This window comes from Balaenoptera ricei, chromosome 2, assembly GCF_028023285.1.
Source record: "Balaenoptera ricei isolate mBalRic1 chromosome 2, mBalRic1.hap2, whole genome shotgun sequence".
Taxonomy (NCBI): domain Eukaryota; kingdom Metazoa; phylum Chordata; class Mammalia; order Artiodactyla; family Balaenopteridae; genus Balaenoptera; species Balaenoptera ricei.
The window spans coordinates 96637153-96656714 of record NC_082640.1 but is presented as its reverse complement, the minus strand read 5'-3'; the positions used below and the strand labels follow the sequence as shown (position 1 = coordinate 96656714).

At 40.3% G+C, this 19562-nt stretch overlaps 1 protein-coding gene across 2 annotated transcripts in view; it reads right to left on the bottom strand.

Annotated features, from left to right (window-relative positions):
• Positions 1-19562, bottom strand: part of FBN1 (fibrillin 1) — a 252546-nt gene that overhangs the window by 126361 nt on the left and 106623 nt on the right. For both annotated transcript variants that reach the window (XM_059913339.1, XM_059913338.1), the window contains exons 7-9: positions 14169-14366; positions 10643-10768; positions 2309-2434 (exon numbers count right to left, since the gene is read on the bottom strand). In XM_059913339.1, the coding sequence (XP_059769322.1) occupies positions 2309-2434; positions 10643-10768; positions 14169-14366 (450 nt within the window). The remainder of the gene's footprint in view (positions 1-2308; positions 2435-10642; positions 10769-14168; positions 14367-19562) is intronic.

Below are 19562 nucleotides of genomic sequence, written 5' to 3'. Positions count from 1 at the left end.
TTCTTGCCACTGGGGATAATTTTGGGGGTCTCTGTGGTTTACCATGGCAGGAAACAGCAGCAGTAGGGAAGGCAGAAATGTCATTGGGATCACTTTATGTAAGTTGCTAATTATGGGTATCATAAAGTTCCAAGGAAAGAGGAACAGTGCTTGCCTAGGGGTATGGCAAGAGAACGTTTACTGCATCCGATGGTCATTGGGAGGAAGCAATGGGCGGAGTCCAGACTGTAGACTCAGCCCAAGTTGGAATCCCAGCTCCCTCACTTATTAACTGCTTAAACAACTGGAGCAAATTATTTATCTAAACTTCCCAAACCTCAGCTTCTTCCCATCTACAGTACTGTTTTGAACATTAAGTCAGATAATTTCCATAAAATACCTCACACCGAGGAGGTGACCCAGGAATCTTCGTTCCCTTCCTTTGTAAAAAGTTAGCGTGGATATATTAGGTAAAAAGGAAAGAACTTTAAAAATGTCAACTTTCTGATATGTAAATGTGTTAAAAGGATCAATCATTTGAATGCTGTTTGGGGCTCTCTTTGAAGGTTAAAAAAAAAAATCTACCTATTATCTGGCCAGGAAAGGACTTCTGCTAGGCATATCCACTGGAGGTCATGTGTTAATTGGGACAGTTTGGGGAGAAAAAGGAGCTACGTGAACTGCACTTGCCATCCTTTCACTGCAGTTCCAAGATCTATGGACAGATCCTGGAAAATCAGGCAATCCGGGCACCACCGACCATTGCTTCTAAGGAAGAGTCCAGATATGTTTCCCTCATGAGTTGTACTTATTCAAATGTCAACGGAGAGACTGCCCTCAGCTTTTATTATGTGTGACTAACTAAAAAGGAATTCAGAAGTTCAAGTGCGATTCTGTCTTGGTCTGAAATTCATGGCCTGTGGTGAGGATGTGAAGCTGCATGTCTTTGAAACTACGGGCCAGAAACAAACATCAAAAGATAGACTTCACTTTCCTCCGAGGCCTTCTGCCATAGGCTCCCCAGCTTGGTCCTATTAATAAGGGATTAGTTATTTTGATAGTCAACACATGCTTACTGAGTGCCTACTACATGCAAGGAATTGTGCTGAGAACCACCAGGAATATAAGGATAGCAGTTACTGTTCTCTAAGGAGAATTACAACTTAATTAGTGAGATAAAAACATACAGAAACACAGAATTTCCCTATAAAACCATTTCTAATAAGATATCCTTAGGTTCGGGGGGGAAACTGCTTTCAGGTAAGCTGATCTGGGACACCTTCAAAGATAGAGAACCTGAGTAGGAGTGTGAAAGGAGGCTTGCATTGGGGAATGTGTTCTGAGTGGTGCAACATGAATGAAGCAATTGCTGTGAATGGCCTGTTTGGGGGTGAGAAGCAGTTACTGTGCTGAGAAGTCAGCAAGGTTGGGAGGGGTCACAGAGTGAAGCTCCTTCTCTATCGGGCTGTCCATTTTTGAACTTGAACTTTATTCTAGAACACTGGACTTTGAAGGAACTCTTAGCAACCATTAAATCCAGCAATTGTCAGATCTATGTTTTTGAACAACAGCACCTCTTATTTAATTGATATTTTGTAATAGCAAAATATGGATAGCCTAACACCCACCCAGATGGAAGCCTAACACCCACCCAGATAAAAGCAAAATTGCCTGGCATGTGTGTATGAAGGGGGAGGGGAAGGCAGGAACCCTTTCCACTCAGCCTCCCCCTTTGCCCTGTCCCCCTCTCCAACCCTAGCAGTCCTAGAGGGCTTTGCGGCACCTGAAGATTCCATGGGATATAGACTGAAAACCACTAATTTCCAAATCCTAATGGAGAACTACCAGAGGTGTTTGAGCAAGAGAGTTATTTAATCAAAGCACCATTTTAGGAAGATAAATCTGACAAGATGGATTGTAGGGAAGCCAGGAAGCAGGGAGAGCAATTAAAAGATTATTGCAAAATTTCAGATCTAAATTAACATAGGTCCTGGGAAATGACGGAGGGTGGGGATAAAGAGAGAGAGGAGTCAAAGATGGCTTCAAGGTCTGACGGTCACATAACTGCAAAGTTAATTTTAGACTGAGTTTATCTGTAGGGTCTCCTGGATCATCTCTTTACGGGAGGCAAAAATCCCAAAACAAGACCACAGTTGCCTCTGTTCTTCAAGAGCGTGGTCAACTACTTAACAGATTTCCATAAAAGCACATTTTACCTCAAGTGAGAAATTATATGTTTCCCTTAACGAATTTTATGTCTCCCTTAGAATGATGTCCATTATGGAACTGATTTACATAAACTGTGCATGCTGTTTATAATTACACCTACCTATGCATCTGGTACCATCGGGAGAGGTGTAAAAACCAGGGGGACATTTGCAAAAGTAACTGCTGACTGTGTTTGTACATTCGCCCCCGTCACAGATTCCAGGAATAGTGCTGCATTCATCAATATCTGGAATGAAAAGAATAGTTTCAGTATTTGTAGAACACAGTATAAAACCGTTCATCATTACAAGAATTCAGAGGTAACACTCATCAAATCATGTTCCCAGAAACAGTGATCTTTAGAGAATAAAAGCTGCCTATAAAATAGTTAATTCAAAGAATGGGTGTTTCTTCTCTCAAGACAGGTTTACCCAAGGAATTTACCAAATTTGAAAGATTAGAGCAAAATGAAAGAAATTCTGCCTTTAAAATCTAAAACTGTACTGTTGTTTCAAGTCCCTACAGCCTGCTAATATTCCAAATATTTTGTTTAAAATTTTGTTTTCCCTTTTCTCCTCGTGTTTTGCGCATTGAGTTAAGCTCCCTTTCTATTCACTGTATATTCTGCATCACTTCCTGCATTTGTTTTCCATCTGATTTTCCACAGATACTGAAATCCTACAGAGAAGACCACGTGGTCTGACTGCTGACCGAGACGTGGCTAACTTGGTATTCTCAGGGGCTCCCAAACTGCCACTACGATGGTTTTCTCTGGGTTCAGAGAGTGAATTGTGGTGGACCCTGAGATGCTTCATCCAAATCCCCCTTCAGGAAATGACTTGTTGTCCCAGATCTGGGAGTGCTGTCAGGAGATGGCCTCCAGCTCTCAGCCCCTTCAGGGACCACTTGAGCAGCCGAGAGCTGCCTCACCCGGGGTTACAACCTTCCCAGGCGCCCACATCCACCGACTGATTGTGGAGGAAGGATAATGGTCTGGTCGTCTCGCCCCAAAGGGTACAACTCTGAAAACCACTCCAATTCCCTAATTCCCTGTGGGGTCGGCTGAGGTCAGAGTTGTGGTTAGTCCTCAGGGCCTGAGGCCACTGGGTCTCCTTAAGGAAGCAGTCAAAGTCACTTAGACAAATCAGACCATTTCCTTCAAGGAGACCTTTTCAGGAGCCACAGTCAGACACTGGCAGTTGTGGACAGATGTGGCACCAGTGTGGGGAGAGAAGAAACTGAGAATGTCCTCCTTAGGTTAAAAGTGAACTCAGGGCCCAAGGTATCTATGTGGCCTCTTCCCTAAGACAAGTGGGGCTTTCTGCACTGACCCAGGGAGAGGGACGGTCTGACCTAAGCCTCCTGGAACCGTTGCAATGGCCAGGCTGCCAGTGTGGGTAGTTTGAAAATAAGAACTTTTCTTCTCTAGTTAAAGTACTGCTCTTCACTGGTAAAACAAAATAGAGTTCTAAGTGGGCCAAAATAGAGTTCAAGTGTCTTCTGACTCCAGTTCACCCTGTTAGTCAAAAAGACAGCAGTGACACTGTTTCCACGCAGTTTAACCTTTTTAAAAGCAAAACCCCCATTCTTCTAGGCTAGGCTAGAGGCGAAACCGAGCAATATGTCACCGCTTATGTTAGGGTCAGTGTTAACCCAGACAGATCGTCCTTGTGAAGTTGTGTAAGGGAAAGGTGCATATTCTACTCCGACAGATGTAAACGTCACTGTGGAGTCAGTGAAAGTCAGGCAGAGAAACAGCCGAGGACAGAGCCTAAGGGTCTACAACTGGCATAACCTTAATCTAACCATACTCTCAAGGCTCATTTTAAGGCAGTTCTTTAACATCGATCCTTCTGTATTTACCAGCCACACTACTACCTAAAACCAACAAAAAGCCAAACAAGTATATCAAAGAGCCTAGAGGATCTGACAACCTCATCTAACGAGAGAGGAGGTTATAACCATAACACAAAGGTATTAACACAAATGCACATTTCTCAAAATGTCCCTAAAAGTTAATGTCTAAGTCACATGATGCCTATCAAAAATCATGTGAGCAGATAGAGTCTACTGAAAGAAACATTTTTCTACTTGTTTGTATAAATGACTGCTGTCATCCTTTTTAAGGCCACTTAGTAGACATCGATATCCAAAGAGGTTATTTAAGTGACAGCATATATCAGAAAAAAAAGTTATTTAAAAACAAGAATCTGGGACTTCCCTGGTGGCGCAGTGGTTAAGAATCTGCCTGCCAATGCAGGGGACACGGGTTGGTGCCCTGGTCCGGGAAGATCCCACATGCCGCGGAGCAACTAAGCCTGCGAGCCACAACTACTGAAGCCTGTGCACCTAGAGCCCGTGCTCCGCAACAAGAGAAACCACCGCGATGAGAAGCACGCGCACCGCCACGAAGGGTAGCCCCTGCTCGCCGCAACTAGAGAAAGCCCGCGCGTAACAACAAAGACCCAACACAGCCAAAAATAAATAAATTAATTAAAAAAAAAATAAAAATAAAAACAAGGATTAACTTTGGCAGTGTGGAGGAAACATCTTTCATATGCTGGCTACATTAGATTTGGACCCTTTACTGAAGATAACAAGAAGAAGAAGAAGAAGAATTAATATGTACTGAGTGCCAGGCATTGTCTAAATGCTTTATGTGTGTCAACTCATCTAACCCTCACACTGTAGGTATGATCGTAGAACCTGATTTCTGTAATTCCAGTGCCTAGGCACAGCTTTTGCATTCCACTGAGGCCTTCAGAAAACTGGCACATGTAAAACCTGAAACAAGAGCAAAGAGGTTCGTGTATAAAGTGATGTTAAAACCAAGTCTTCAACTGCCACAGGCTGGGTAGGAGGAAGGGGCAGGGTTTCCACTTAGGGTGCACACCTTCAAAGGTCAGCAGGTCAGGAAACACAACGTAGAGTGTACCTCCCTACTTGTCACACAGATAAAGCTAAAAGTACCAGGCCAAATTGTTCAATTGGAAGGAACTTATTAAATGGCCCCTTCAATGTCCTCTCCTCAGTGACACACCCTTTCCCTTTCTATGTCTAGGGCCCTTCTAGTTTCCTGAACCACCCCGCTTCTCAGTCCCATCACTTCCTAGCAAGGGAAGCGAGTTCTGATTTCACGAGCAGGCCGTGGTGGGAGGGAGTCCCTGACAATAAAAGTCTGGAATAAAGCATTTCAATCACAAAATCACTTACACTCTGAAACTCATTCATACTAATCTATTATTTTTCCAGGCTCTTAGCACACTGTGTTTATCACCTTTTAATAGAATGTCAGGGATCCTACACAGGAGAGAATTTGAGATCAGTGGATTTCTCAGCGTTCCTGTAAGTCAGTCTGTATCAAATGCCAGCTGTAAAAGTAAATCCGTTCGAGGAGGCTGGTGGGGTGTAGAACTTGGCTGGGAAGAGCTACTTTTGTGCTCTGAACACTTCCCCCTGTTTCCTTGGGGCAGGACAGAGCTGCTGGAAGTAGCTATGCCCGTGGCCTCACTGGCTTCTTGCTGTGGACCTAAGAAGACACACAAATGGTAGGTCCCTTCCCTCCTGATTTGCTGCCCTGTCCTTTGTTCTTCTTCTTCCTTCTTGTCCCTCTGTCTCATCTGCTCTCTCCAGGCATTCTTCCCATCCCTTGGCCTCTTCCCTAACCTGGGGCTCCTCTAGCAGGAGGGGAGGAAGGACTGTGGAGGGCAGATGGGATAGAGCCGGGTCCCAGTTCTGGGACAGGCATCCCTGGGACACCCAGCTCTCCAGGAGCTCCATCCAAGATCATGGATGTTGACATGACTGAGAGAAGGGGGAAACCAGCTAACCTGACTGTCTAGATCGCTAACAAAGTGAGAAAAAAATCAACCAAAAATTGTGGCAGCTGTTAAAGAGCAATATGTGATACTAATAATTATAAATGCCACTGAACCTGTGAGATTATTATTATTGCTTTATTAGACACCTGAAATCCAATGTAAAATATGTGACTAAAAAACAAACAAGCTGATACTTCAAGTCAGGTCAAAAAAAAACATCAGCCTTATTATTACCAGTTTATAGTCACACCACGCATGCCAGTTTGCATGGTTTCTTATCCATGTAGCCCCAGCTGTCCGATCCCAACTGAGAAACAGTGAGAAATGTGGAGATGGAGGCCTGATTGCAGAACTGGAAAGAACTCCCAGATATCATCGTGTTCAATCTCCTCATTTGAAAGTTGATGTAACTCAGAGCTGGTAACTGACTTGTCCAAGATCACACAGAGGATGAGGGACATTGCCAGGGTTCGGCCCAGGTCTACCTGATTCCCAGGGCTCTTGTGCCTATACCACAGAGATTCTGTTCAGCAATTGGATAGGAGCTGGTGACCTTGAACAGTGAATCAGGGCCTGCACCAAACTGCAGAGGATGGAGCCCCAAGATAGCAATGGGTTAAGTAGCCCCAGGAATTCTCCTTGGTGTCTGGCAGGATAAGAGTCCCTGATAGCAAGTAGCCATCAGATAAATAGGCCATTATTTTAGAAAAGGGAAGTCTTGAGGTTTTTTTGGCTTACATAATAGGGAGAGACTAGACTTAAGAGTTACATTTTTAAAAAGTCCTTTGCATCACACAGTGTTGTAATTGCTGAAGGCTGGGCTGGTGCTAATCTAAATCCCAAAATATTAGTGGTTAATTAGGAATGCAAGGGACTTCTTCCAGAAATAAAACTTAATCTTTTAATTACACGTTTTATTTCTTAATTTCCTCCCACAGTAACCTATGCAAATATGGATTTGGTTTCCAAAAAGAAAAGGCTCGTGTGTTCTTCCAGGGGGCACACTCCAGAGTCACTGGGAAAATCAACAGCGAAGGTGGGCATGAACTCTGCTTCCCTTTTTCTCAAGTCACAGCTATAAATCTCAATCTTTTTCTTCTTAAGTTTATGAAAATTTAATAATTTTTATTTAATCGCTTCAGCTCGCTAATTTACATTTCAAAGGTACCTAAATTGCATGTGTTGATATAAAACTAGGTACATGACATTTTCAAAAAGTTTTGGGAAAAGGGGGATATGTTAAGAAGGGAGAATTCTGCAAAAGGAAGATCTCACACAAAGCTGCTTTCACCATCACTGACGGCGTGAAGGTAAGCATCTTGTAAATTGGCTGAAACCAATTTTTGACTGAATTTTTAAAAATTATTCTCGGCTTCCAGGTACCCAGTTCCTTCCTCTCCAAGTCAAGAGGAAGATACATTTAAAAAGCCATTCAATGAATTGGGAGATTGGGATTGACATATATACACTGCTATGTATAAAACAGACAACTAATAAGAACCTACTGTATAGCACAGGGAACTCTACTCAAGGCTCTGTGGTGACCTAAATGGGAAGGAAATCTAAAAAAGAGGGGATATATCTATACGTATAGCTGATTCACTTTGCTGTACAGCAGAAACTAACACAACACTGTAAAGCAACTATACTCTAATAACAATTTCAAAAAAATTGTAAATCACCAAATAAAATAAAATAGTCTATTTCAAGTTTAAAAAAAAAAAAAAAAAAGCCACTCAAAGTAATGGCAAAGGTGCCAGAACCACTTTCACAAGGGCACAGAACCCCACCGTGGCCTGACCATCTTCCTAGGGCATATATGGGCTCTTGCTCTTCTCTGTGGTGGGGGTCAGATTTTCTGGAATTCCTTCTATTGACTGCCTGGAGATCACCTCAGGTCCAAAGTCATGCCATTCCCGTGGTGCAGTGGTGGAACTGGAGAAGAGCCAGGAAGTCGAAGGAGGGGACCCACTCACCAAGCATTCTCAGAGGACTTTCCGACTACTTTCCTACCAGAGTAAGGCGGGGCAACAATGCCCAAACCAGTCTCCAGGCCAGAATAAATGCAGCACTAACAAGACATTCTCTTCCAATATCAATTTTGCATAGAAAAATTAAAGGGAAAGGGAAAAACCCATCATCTGAATTTAACGTAACAGGAGATGGGGAAGAGAAAAAAAAAAAAAAAAAGGTCTAGCCAGAAGTATTCTGTTTTTATCTTGCTACTGACTTCAATATGTAGCCGGAAAAGAAAAAATTGTGGGAAAGGATTAAGTAATTTTCAGCCTGAATTTCTGGTCCATTGGTCACACTACTATAATAGATTTCTTAGCACTAATAAAAGGATTTTGAATCACTTTTCTTTCAGTCCGAGCATTAATTCTGTGCATCTTCTATCTAGTTCACAACGAGAGAAGGTAAGCAATCCTGACTGATGTTAATTGACTGGTCTGAGTGAAAGAAAGTGTCACAGAAAAACAACTCTAGTTGAAACTGGAAGCTATCATAATTCCAGAAAACAAAACACAGACTGGACAAGCCACAGGAAGCATATTGCCCTAAATCTTGAAGCTGACTACATCTCTTGTAACTGAATATGGTAAGCTGAGAAAGCCTAAAAATGACCCATTTGTTGATGTGGATTTTACATGCAATAAACCTTAAGAGCTTATTAATGTCATAAAAGATATGTATGATAATACCTGGAAATCTATACCATAATATTTTAAATATTTCAAAATATTAGGAAATAGAGTTATTAAAGTAGAGGTAATGGCTTGCATCCAGGAAAACAGACAATATAATATGGTACAACAAGCACCAGAATGTGAATCAAAAGAAGTAAATTTTATGTCGTATGATATTGCTTACATGTGGAACCTAAAAAAAGGATACAAATGAGCTTATTTACAAAATAGAAATAGAGTCACAGATGCAGAAAACAAATATGGTTACCAAGGGGGAAGGGGGGAGGGATAAATTGGGAGATTGGGATTGACATATACGTACTAATATATATAAAATAGATAACTAATAGGGACCTAACTGTATAGCACAGGGAACTCTACTCAGTACTCTGTAATGACCTATATGGGAAAAGAAACTAAACTAGAGTGGATATATGTATATGTATAACTGATTCACTTTGCTGTACAGCAGAAACTAACACAATATTGTAAATCAACTATACTCCAATAAAAATTATTTTTAAAAAAAGTAAATTTTAGCACTGTCTGATGACCTCAGTCAGGGCGCTTAACACACCCAAGACAGTTCCTTAATATATGACGTAAAAGGGTGAAACCAGGTAAGTTCTTTGCCCTTTCAGTATCAACATTCTCTACTTCTAACTTAATCCACAGTATAACTTCTAAATTACACTGGCCTATAGAGAGTCAACTTTATTGTTCATTGAAACTTAAGAAGCCCTACATCCTTAGAAAGAACTTAGGTATTTTTCACAGCTACCTTAACTGTTTATAAGATGTTCAAGAACATATCATTATAAATTATAGGATGATAAATAACTTAAAAACAACTTTAACCCATAAAGATAATTTTAACACAGTTATTCAGTTTCAGGGCAAGTAGATGTTAAACTTCTTAAATGTAACTCAGATTTAAAGCTGCCTTTTGCATGTATGATATACTCTGGAGATCAACAAAGAAGATTAATGATCCAATTCCTGACAAATGACTTAGAATGAAGTATTCCTCAGTGCTAGGGTTTAGGAATATAGATACAACGGCAACTGCTTTCAACAAGAGTGCTTGCATCTAAATGAAATCTTATATCACCCCAAAGACAATGAGTTGAGAATGAAGGAAAAAGTTTTCTCCACTAAGCTTGATGAGAGATGTTGCCTTAAGAATGCTGTTACATTGTTTTCAGACATTACATATATAAGGTACATGAACTCACTAAAGAAAAGAATTCAATGCTGCCTAGTTACTTCCTGGATGTTTCCCTCTCATGAAAAAAATATTTATTACACTTGGAAACCAGGGCTCTTTTTGGCAAATAGCAGAAGTGGTGAATGTGAACACATTCTCTGTACACACATTTTCAGAAGCTCAATCTATAAACTAAATGCAAATATATAAATTTACCTCAAGTTATTTTTCTGTTTGATTAACATTAAAAGGTTTCCATTTGATAGGCAGAAAAGGAAATCCTAAACTTGTACTAGGAGCATAAATATAAGTGTTAATAGATCTCTCCAAAGGTAAAAAAAAAAAAATCAAACATACATTTTGACTAGAAAAACAACAGAAGATATGTCATTCTGAATGACATGTAATGATCAAATTTAAATTCATGTCTCTAGAACTATACAAAAACATGTATCTTGAACATTTTAACCCAAATATTGGTTCAAAATATTTCATGTTTTAATATTTAATTTGATTCAGATCGATCTCTTATTTTGGGTCTATAAAAATGGAAAAAGCTGCAGGCTTTTTCTGGTTCAATAGCAGAAAGGCATATTATTCCCGGTAAGGATATTATATGTACACATTCACAGCAATGACAAAGACAGAAGGATTTAGGAACAATTTGCAAAAAAGCTTGTCACTGATTTGGGTTTTGCCTGCCCCTCCACCCCTTAACTGCAAAGCATGATGTTTCTTACCTTCACATTTTTGTGACACTTCATTAAATTTGTGTCCAGCAGGGCATTTGCACTCGAAAGACCCAACAGTATTAATGCAATTTCCTCCTTGACAGAGCCCAGGGATGGCCTGGCATTCATCCACATCTGTTAGATTTCAGAAGCAAGGGATGGGGCAGGGGGTGGGGGAGGAGAGATACATATAAAATTTATTGCAGAAGAAAACATGATAGCTTGCCCACATTTATATTATCACACTTGTATCAATGAGCTATTTGTCCATCACAATATTTGGAACATGATGAGAGACACTGTTTCTCACAATTACATTATGCGAAATAAATTATTTGAGTAACATAACTTGGTCAATAATGTTCTATTGGAAGTCACAAGTATTCTTGATTTTCCTACCTTCCATCCTTCCCTCATGCAGAGGAGAACGTTGGTACTAACTTTTGTGAGTTTTATTATGCATGCTGCAAAGTACAAGGATACTATGATAAAAAGATTGACAGTAATAACTAGAAGTATTCAAGAAATGCCTAGAATCAAAGTGTAACACATTTCTATAATGACACTGTCTTCAAGAGTTGTACGGAGTGATTCAGTTCAAACAGCATTTATTTGAATGAGATCACTCAGACTACACGAGACGGCTAATGCTTTTACACAGATGAGATGGAAAATGTTCACCGTAGATTCTGGAGAATTGTCTTGCACAATAAAAATTAAACAACACAGGAAATCAGGCCAAGGAGTGAGAGCAGAGCAGCCGCCAGAGGGAACCTTTTTAAAGGTAAGTCGGATCCTGTTCCAGCTCAGCTTAACTCTTAAGGCCATGCTAAGTCCTAGAGGAGTCTACCTGACCCCTCTCCTCCCTGAACTCATCTCCTATCCTCCACCCTCTCTCACACCTCTCCATCCACTATAGTTTCCTTGCCATTCCTCAAATACAACAAGGTCGCTCCTGCCTCAGGGTTTTGCAGTGATGGCCCCCTGCCTGGACTACTCTTTGTAGAGCTACATGGCTCCCGCCGTCCTACCCGTCAGATCTCTGCCCCACTGCAGCAGGGGACCCTCCCAATGCCAGTCTAATGGCAACACCCACCTCGCCCCCCATCACTCACCACCCTTCCTTACTCTGCTCATTTTGCCCCATAGGACCAATCACTTGCTGACCTAATAAATATCTGTTTGCTTTGCTTCATTCTATACATCAAATGTTTTCAATACAAGATTCCAGGGAGCAGGTTCTTTGTCTGTTTTGTTCACTGCTGAGTCCCCAGCACCTAGGAAATCACTATGGTCCTACATGGAACCCCAAATATTACCCTTCCAGGAACAAAAGTAATCACTCCAGGCTCATTAGAAAGATGTTTATAAAAGTACATGTATATTCTCTCCATCTCTTCATCCATAACACACAAAATTCTGGTTCAATAAGAAACCCCAGGGCGGCAGTCTAACTTTTCTTCCTCTGGGTATTTTTTAGAAATCTGGAAGCCTATGTACCCTTTAGTTTTACTCTTCATTGTGTGAAGTGAGAGAGCAATTGCCAACTGTAAAATCTCTAATAATCTGTGTTTTTGAAACGAGTTGCCATGCAGGAAAAGGGGTACTAACTTAACAACAGAAAGTATCACTTTTGATACTTTGGTACAAAAGTATCACTTACTGTTTTAAATGAAATGTCCTGGCTCACAGATGAACGAGAATATGTGAGTATAATTAGATTATGTTTTACAGCTGATCTCTATTTTGTCTTACACCAGAATTTTCCATTCTTGATATGTTGAATATGTTTATTAAAATGTTATTTGAAATTAAAATTGGACATAGAAGCAAAACTAGACAGTCTTGTTGATCATGATTTTTGGCCAACAGGAAATATACATGAGGGCACTTCTCTGCTGGTCATACGTTCCAAGGCTGAAGACAGAATAAGTTCCTTTCTGAACCCATTGCTCACAGCCCCTCACATGTGGCCGAAAGACTAAAAACACCAGCAAGGAGAGAGTACCCCAAGCTGATAACAGATTTTCTCTGGAAAAAACCAACCAAACATGAAGAATTTCATTCTCACAGTGGCAATATAACTACCACTTTGATTCCATGGGTTCTCACAAATTTTCTTCTGCTAAAAAAACTCTTTTTTCCACTGGATGTTGAAGAGTCAGGAAGGAACGGGAAGAAAATGCTGGAAAAGTCCAGGTTGTATGAAATGAATATCAAAGCTAAAGAGAAGTAGCTCTTCCCTCTCCCTCTTCATCTCTTCCCCTGAATTCTCTCAGCACCTCAGCCTCTGACTAGGACTCATGGGCGGCAGTGGAGTACTCAAAATCTGGCTTTCTGGTCACTCTCTGTGAGTTCATGGGTATTAGCTGACTCCGAAACACCATGGCCAAGAATTTTTTCAAAACTCCTTGAGACTTTCCAAGGATGAGAAAAATAAGAAGGCACGAAAGAAAAAGGGGGGACAAAACTTACTCTTTATTTTATGAAATTGTACCATTTACCCTTTTGTAATTCTAGGATTTCAAAGTGACTTCTCGCTGCTCCTAACATTCAGAAAGATACATTCAAGGGCATACGAAAGAGCTGCATGTTGTACATAGAAGCCAGGGACCAGGATCAACCGTGTTTATCAGAAATGAAATTTACTGAAGTAGAATTTAATGGAGATCCACAGAACTGTGTGACTAAGCTCAAGTTCTGTTTCATTGCATACTATCCTTAGAATTAACATACAGAACAAAATCGAACTAGTATCTATTTGCCTCAGAAAAGCATACCTTGAATTTTCTCTAAACACTGCAACTTGCTAAAAAAGCACTGAAGATGTCTAAAGGAAACAGATACAGCCTGGGAGTTTTCAGTCCCATCAGTTTAGTGCGAAGCTGCCTCTGTTCACTTCCTCCTATTTCCTGCCAGACATCCAGACAATGAAAGAATTTGTACAGCTGGAAGAACAGGAGTAAAAGCCAAAAACAGAGTAAGGGCTTCCATGGGAGGCAGGAGAAGAAGCAAGCAGGCAACATCTGGGGATATTTAAAACTGTGAAACAAATCCTAATTTATTTCTGACTTGTAAAAAAACAAACAAACAAACAAACAAAAAGAAACCCATCATGTAGCATGTAAAATGGAGAGAGGAACAATTTTCCTCAGGTCAACTAAGTACAACCCATGAGACAGAGGAACTCCAGCAATTTCAAATGAAGGGGGAAAAAATTAAGAAAAACAAACTACCTTATTCACAAATTTTGCTTTGTGTTTATACACAGCATTGCTCTAAACAGAATCATACCACCCCCGGGAAACACTTTTGGGGTCGGAGGGGGGAACCACTGGCAAGGAAAAATCCAGGGGGGCCAGCTGCTGTCTCTGGAGCCACGCTCCTAATGCCTAAGTTGGATATCGTGCCGTCAGCGAAATCGTGAAGTTATGCCTCTGACACTGCTTTTCCATTCTCTCCAACTTCACTGGAGAATGGCTCTCCAGAGCAAATAAGATGAATCCATTAATAACTCCATCGGCCCGGGGTTTACCTTGACAAGCTCCTGTGCGGATATTTGGAATGAAGCCGCGGCGACAGGGGTGGGGCTGGGCTGGGCACATCTCACAGGGGTGGCCCCAGGCGCGGCCGACCGTGGCACAGCAGAGTGTTTTTGTACAGACAATCCCGCTGAGCTGTCCCTGGCACATCTGGTTGCTGATCACAGTGAAACACGGGCCTGTCCTGTAATCTGAAAATAAAGAAGGAGAATTCCATGAAAGTCCAGAGAAGCAGGAACTATCATGCAGAAGAACAGCTGGGCCTGTCTTCCTGGACTCCAAGTTGCGAAATGGTCTTCAGGAATAGAACCGCACATCACTGACTCCGTGTGAAGCCTTGGGCAGACCATGCCGCCTCTGAGACCCGTTTACCTCACCTACGAAATGAGGATAAAAACACCAGTTCCTATCCACTTTGAAGACACTGTTGTGAGGATCAGATGAGCTCATGGAAAATACTTTACAACCGTGACATGCTATCCAAACATGACATCATAATATTATTTACACATTCATTCACTTAAGAAACTGTATCAGTGACTATTATGAATCAGCCCCTATGCTTGATATAGATCCTTCAGTGATTCAAAGATCCCAAATCCCTGCCCTCATAGAGTTTACAGTCTATTATTATTTAGGTTGGAGAAAGCAAAGAATTTCAAAACTTGCAACGAGGCAAATCATGGCACCTTCTTTGGAGTTTCTTGAAAAAGGGAAATGGTTACTTGTGTCTTTTGGATTGGGTCCACCTTATTTCAAATACAAAAAAACAAGCAAACCAAAAAAAAAAAAAAAAAAACCCATTCAAAACAAAAAACAACAAGCAGAAAAGTAAGATATGCAAAAGACATCAGGTATTTAAAGAGTGAGGGCACTGATCTGAAATCACTGTATCCCTTGGGCAAAAGGATCATCTTAAAGCAAACAGGGATAAGCTAAGACCACAGGAGAAGTTCCATTTCCAAGCAGTCTCACCAGTACAAAATCTGTCTCCTTTTTTTTTTTTTTTTTTTTGAAAAGGGAGAAAGTCAATCTGGATTCAGCAGCCAGCAAACAAGAAAGATTAAGATGTAGTGAGGACCAAAGCCAGGCTGTCCCCAGCCTCCCCGTGGGAGAAATCTGGGCCATAATAACCCTTTCTGTTCTACAGCGGCCTTGGCCGATAAGGGAGGTTGGGCCGTGGCAAGACTCTTGGGCTCCTATCCACCACCGGCACCGCATGCTTCCTCGTGTCATTTCTGGAAGTGCACAGATAGAGTGCTTCCTATGAGTCTAGGGATGGACTAAATGACCCCGGTAAGTTCCTTTCACCACTGAATTCTACAGGTTTATGAAAATCACTGGGTGTGCTAATAAACCACTGGGCTATACTTTCATTTTGAGGTTTTTCTTTCTTGCTCCGAGTAGCTCATGAGTCATGATATGCAATTCACTAAGGACAACCCTTTATCACAGTACTCACAAGAGTGAACAGGCTGAACCATGACAACATTTGGACAATAGCTGACTCTTCCCAGCTTGCGTCCCTCTATCCTGTGTATTCCCTCCTCCTGCCCCTCTGTTGCAATTACAGTCCCATCTGCTCCCCATCACTAAATGTTCTTCCTCACTCTCCCTTCTTCCTTGCTGGAATGAGTCAGCCACCTGTGGTCAATGGCACTGCCCTAATTAATGCCTGTGCTGGAAGATGAGGCTTCTAAGAAATTCCAAAAACAAAGCTTCACCCAGTCAAGCACAGCAAGACGATTAGGCCCGAATTACGGCAGCACTTGAGAGATGGACACAATGGTCAAAACGTCAAGTCCTCACCTCCACATCTCCCTCTCTCCATGCCAGTGCTTACCAAAGTGTGCTATGATGGGATGCAAGATGACCTTAGATTGTCTTGTTTGAATAGTCAAATATTAATTTGAATTTGAATTATTAAAAAGTACAAACCTACCAGACTCATAATTTCATAGATATGTTTGCTATGATGAGAACGAATAAAAAAAAAAAAACCTTATAATTCAATTTAAAGAAAAATATTAAGTAAATACTAGTACGGAATATGCAAATAGGCCAAAAATTGTGTAACCGGTACAGAAACACCACCAGCATTATCTTTCCAGAAAACCAACCTTAGACCTTTGCTCTCCTGGTGTCTCTACATTCTCTGGCCCACCTTTCCAGCTCTATCTCCTGATACTTCTTTAGTTTATTATTGTCTTTTTACTTTGCTTCTGCATTTTTTTTTACGCTGATTGCATTTTACTTTTATATTGTCAAATTCTAAGTGTATTTTAATATTCTTCATAATATGCCAGATCTATTCAAAATCTGCTATTGTTTTCCATAGTTACTGTATTCAAACAAGAATACAAAAATTAAATGCTTGAGCTGTTGAGTAAAATCTCTGCCCTCATTTCATTCTGTCAATAAAGAAAAAGTCACTCAGCACCATGGTGGTGTGCAACCAAGTCGCTCCTAAACACAGTAACTGCCTGGACAAAGTCAAATGCTGTAGTCATCATTCTTTCTTTGGCTCAGTTCTTCCAAATAGTACTTAGGGGCATTTATTAAATACTTCTCTGATAGATGGTTTCTTTCATATTATAATTTTTTTTAACATCTTTATCGGACCATAACTGCTTTACAATGGTGTGTTAGTTTCTGTTTTATAACAAAGTGAATCAGTCATACATATACATATATCCCCATATCTCCTCCCTCTTGCGTCTCCCTCCTACCCTCCCTATCCCACCCCTCTCTCTGATTGGAAAATAACTATTTCAGACAATTAGGAAAAGTGAGTAACACATAAATAAGAAAATAAAAATCACATGTAATTGCATCTAAAGAAAGCCTGATAACATAACAGTTATATTATCCTACATAATTTTACATGTGTTTTATTTTTTATCACTAAATGGGAATTATAACAAATACTCAATTTTGAATCCTGCTGTTTTTCTACTTAACATTGCCAAAAGCATTTTCCCATGTAAATACTATTCTAAAACATGGCTTTAATTGCTGCATAATTTTCCATCAAGTTATATCAGAAATTATTCAATCATTTAATCTCATGCAACAGCCATCAAGATTTTTATGACTATCTATATCTTATATTTGAGACTAGAAAGATCACAGCAACATAATCTTTTATTCAAAAAATAAATAAAACCTTCCATGTTAGGTAACGAGGAAGGAAATTTAGGTTTATTTCCTATTTTCCTCTTGACTTACTGAGACAAATGCAAATACTTTAATCAAATAGACTCTTGTTGGTATGCCATTTTTCAATCTTTAAAAAAATAATGGAACATGAATTTTAGTTTGCAGTTTTCAACACTGCTTGGATTTGTTTTTCCTCTTCATTTTGCCAAGATACTCTATGGAATTATCTTACATACGAGGATTGCAAAGATTCCGGGTACATGCAAATACAGTGTTTTGTGAGTTGACACCAGCGAAATCAAGGTCCACTAGAAAACGCTAGGAAAATCTGAGTCAGTCCTATCTAACACTGGTTCATGACTTCAGACATGAATTCCTCATCAGAAGGTTTGCATCAAAAGAAAAAATAACCCTTAAAACTTTTCCAGGGTCAACAACTTTTTGCCCTCATTTCAATATGAAACACATGGAATAGAAACAGCACTTGTTAATTCTGACGATATTCATTAGGCATCTCTAGAGCCCATAGGGATCCATCTTTACTAAATACACTAAATATCTGGCAAATAGTTTGAGTATGTATAACAGAATCTATGGACTTAACACATTTCCACACTAGATCCTTATCACTACAGACAAAGAGAAGAACCAGCTCATTTGACCATGCAGCTTAGTAAGTGGACATAAGTGGATTTGTAGAGTCAAATTTTCAACAAAAATGGCTGATTGCAGAGGGAGAGGCATAATCTGGATGAAACAGAATTGGATCTAAAAATGTTTTGGAAGGTAAATGCTGTATTAACGTGGTTTTCAAATGTCATTCCGATTTGGCAGCATGTGCTTTTTGTCCTGTGCTTCATTTAGATTGCCAAAGTTATGCTGTTTTTAGTCCAATACTCCAACCACAGAAAAAATCTGCCCACACTCCCAATTCCTTACTAATAATCCAATTATTTACAATTATTCCCATAGCACTTACGTGATACTAGGCTAAATTTACATACTCTTTTTCAGACAGTCCCAGCGCTAGACAGGGAATGTGCCTAATTCAATGCTTGGATAATATCTGACTCATTCCCTCAATGTAAATCATTATTCCTCAGGCAAATAAAATATCATATTAAAAACACTTTTTTGTTCACAAGTTGCTCTACAATCACTTCCTTATAAGATCGCCATGAACTAGGACAATAGGCCAAGCCTTTCTAAAATTAAAATGCAATTTTAATTGTTTTTAACTGGCTTACTCTAGTGTGGCTGGTTCATGGGAAATTCTGCATCTACATGTTCCCATTATGAGTGGTTAGGCTCAAGGATTGTTCCCCAGTCCCAACAGATTTGGCCTCAAGGCTTGGGATCTAACCAACGTATATCTGCAGCCTCTGATCCTCAGCTCCTTCCCAGCCCTGCAGCTCAGAATGCTGTGACCTGTGGCGTTACTTCACTTTCATTTGCAGTCAGACTTCCCCCTGAAGCAAGTGCATCATTCACAGAAAAAGAACTGTAGTACAATGAATTCTTGTCACTCCTACCCAGTCACTAAACCACAAACTGCAGGGAAGGCACAAGGATATAATTTTGGGCACTAGGCTCCAATTATTTTAAATCCATCTTTTCATAAAAATTACAAACAAAGCAATGAGATATCAATTTATCCATGATAGAGAGGGTCACAGCATGCTTCTTCCTTCCAGGTAGTTTGGCCTGGGACACATTAAGCTCCTAACGTGTGGAATTTCAATACAACCTTTTGAGGAAGGAGGTCAGAGAACTTTCGGTCTGAGCAAAATGAAAGCAAAGAAGTTCCATGATCGTAATCAGTCTCATAACTGCTGCTGTTTCTTCTTACTCCAATCATTCTTACCCTTAGGACATAACCAAATCACCTAGGGATGTTCTGCAAAATGCTGATGCCTGGGCCTCACCCCTGTCCTCCCATATGCATCCCTCTTGGAATGTGATTCAGTAGATGTGGCATGGTGGCTGGACATCCATATTTTGTAAAAGCCCCCAAAGTGAGTCTGCAAAGTGTTTGCAAGACAGCTGACTGCTCACCTGAAAGTCTAACCTTAGAAATGTGAGACAGCCCATAAGCTGGGATCATTGCCACTCAACATAACTCAGTATCTTTCAACCAGGAGAGACATTCTAATCACGACAAAGTAGTCTTCATTTCCATAGTGTTGATTGACTATGAGGCACTTTATCATATTCTTTATTAATTATTT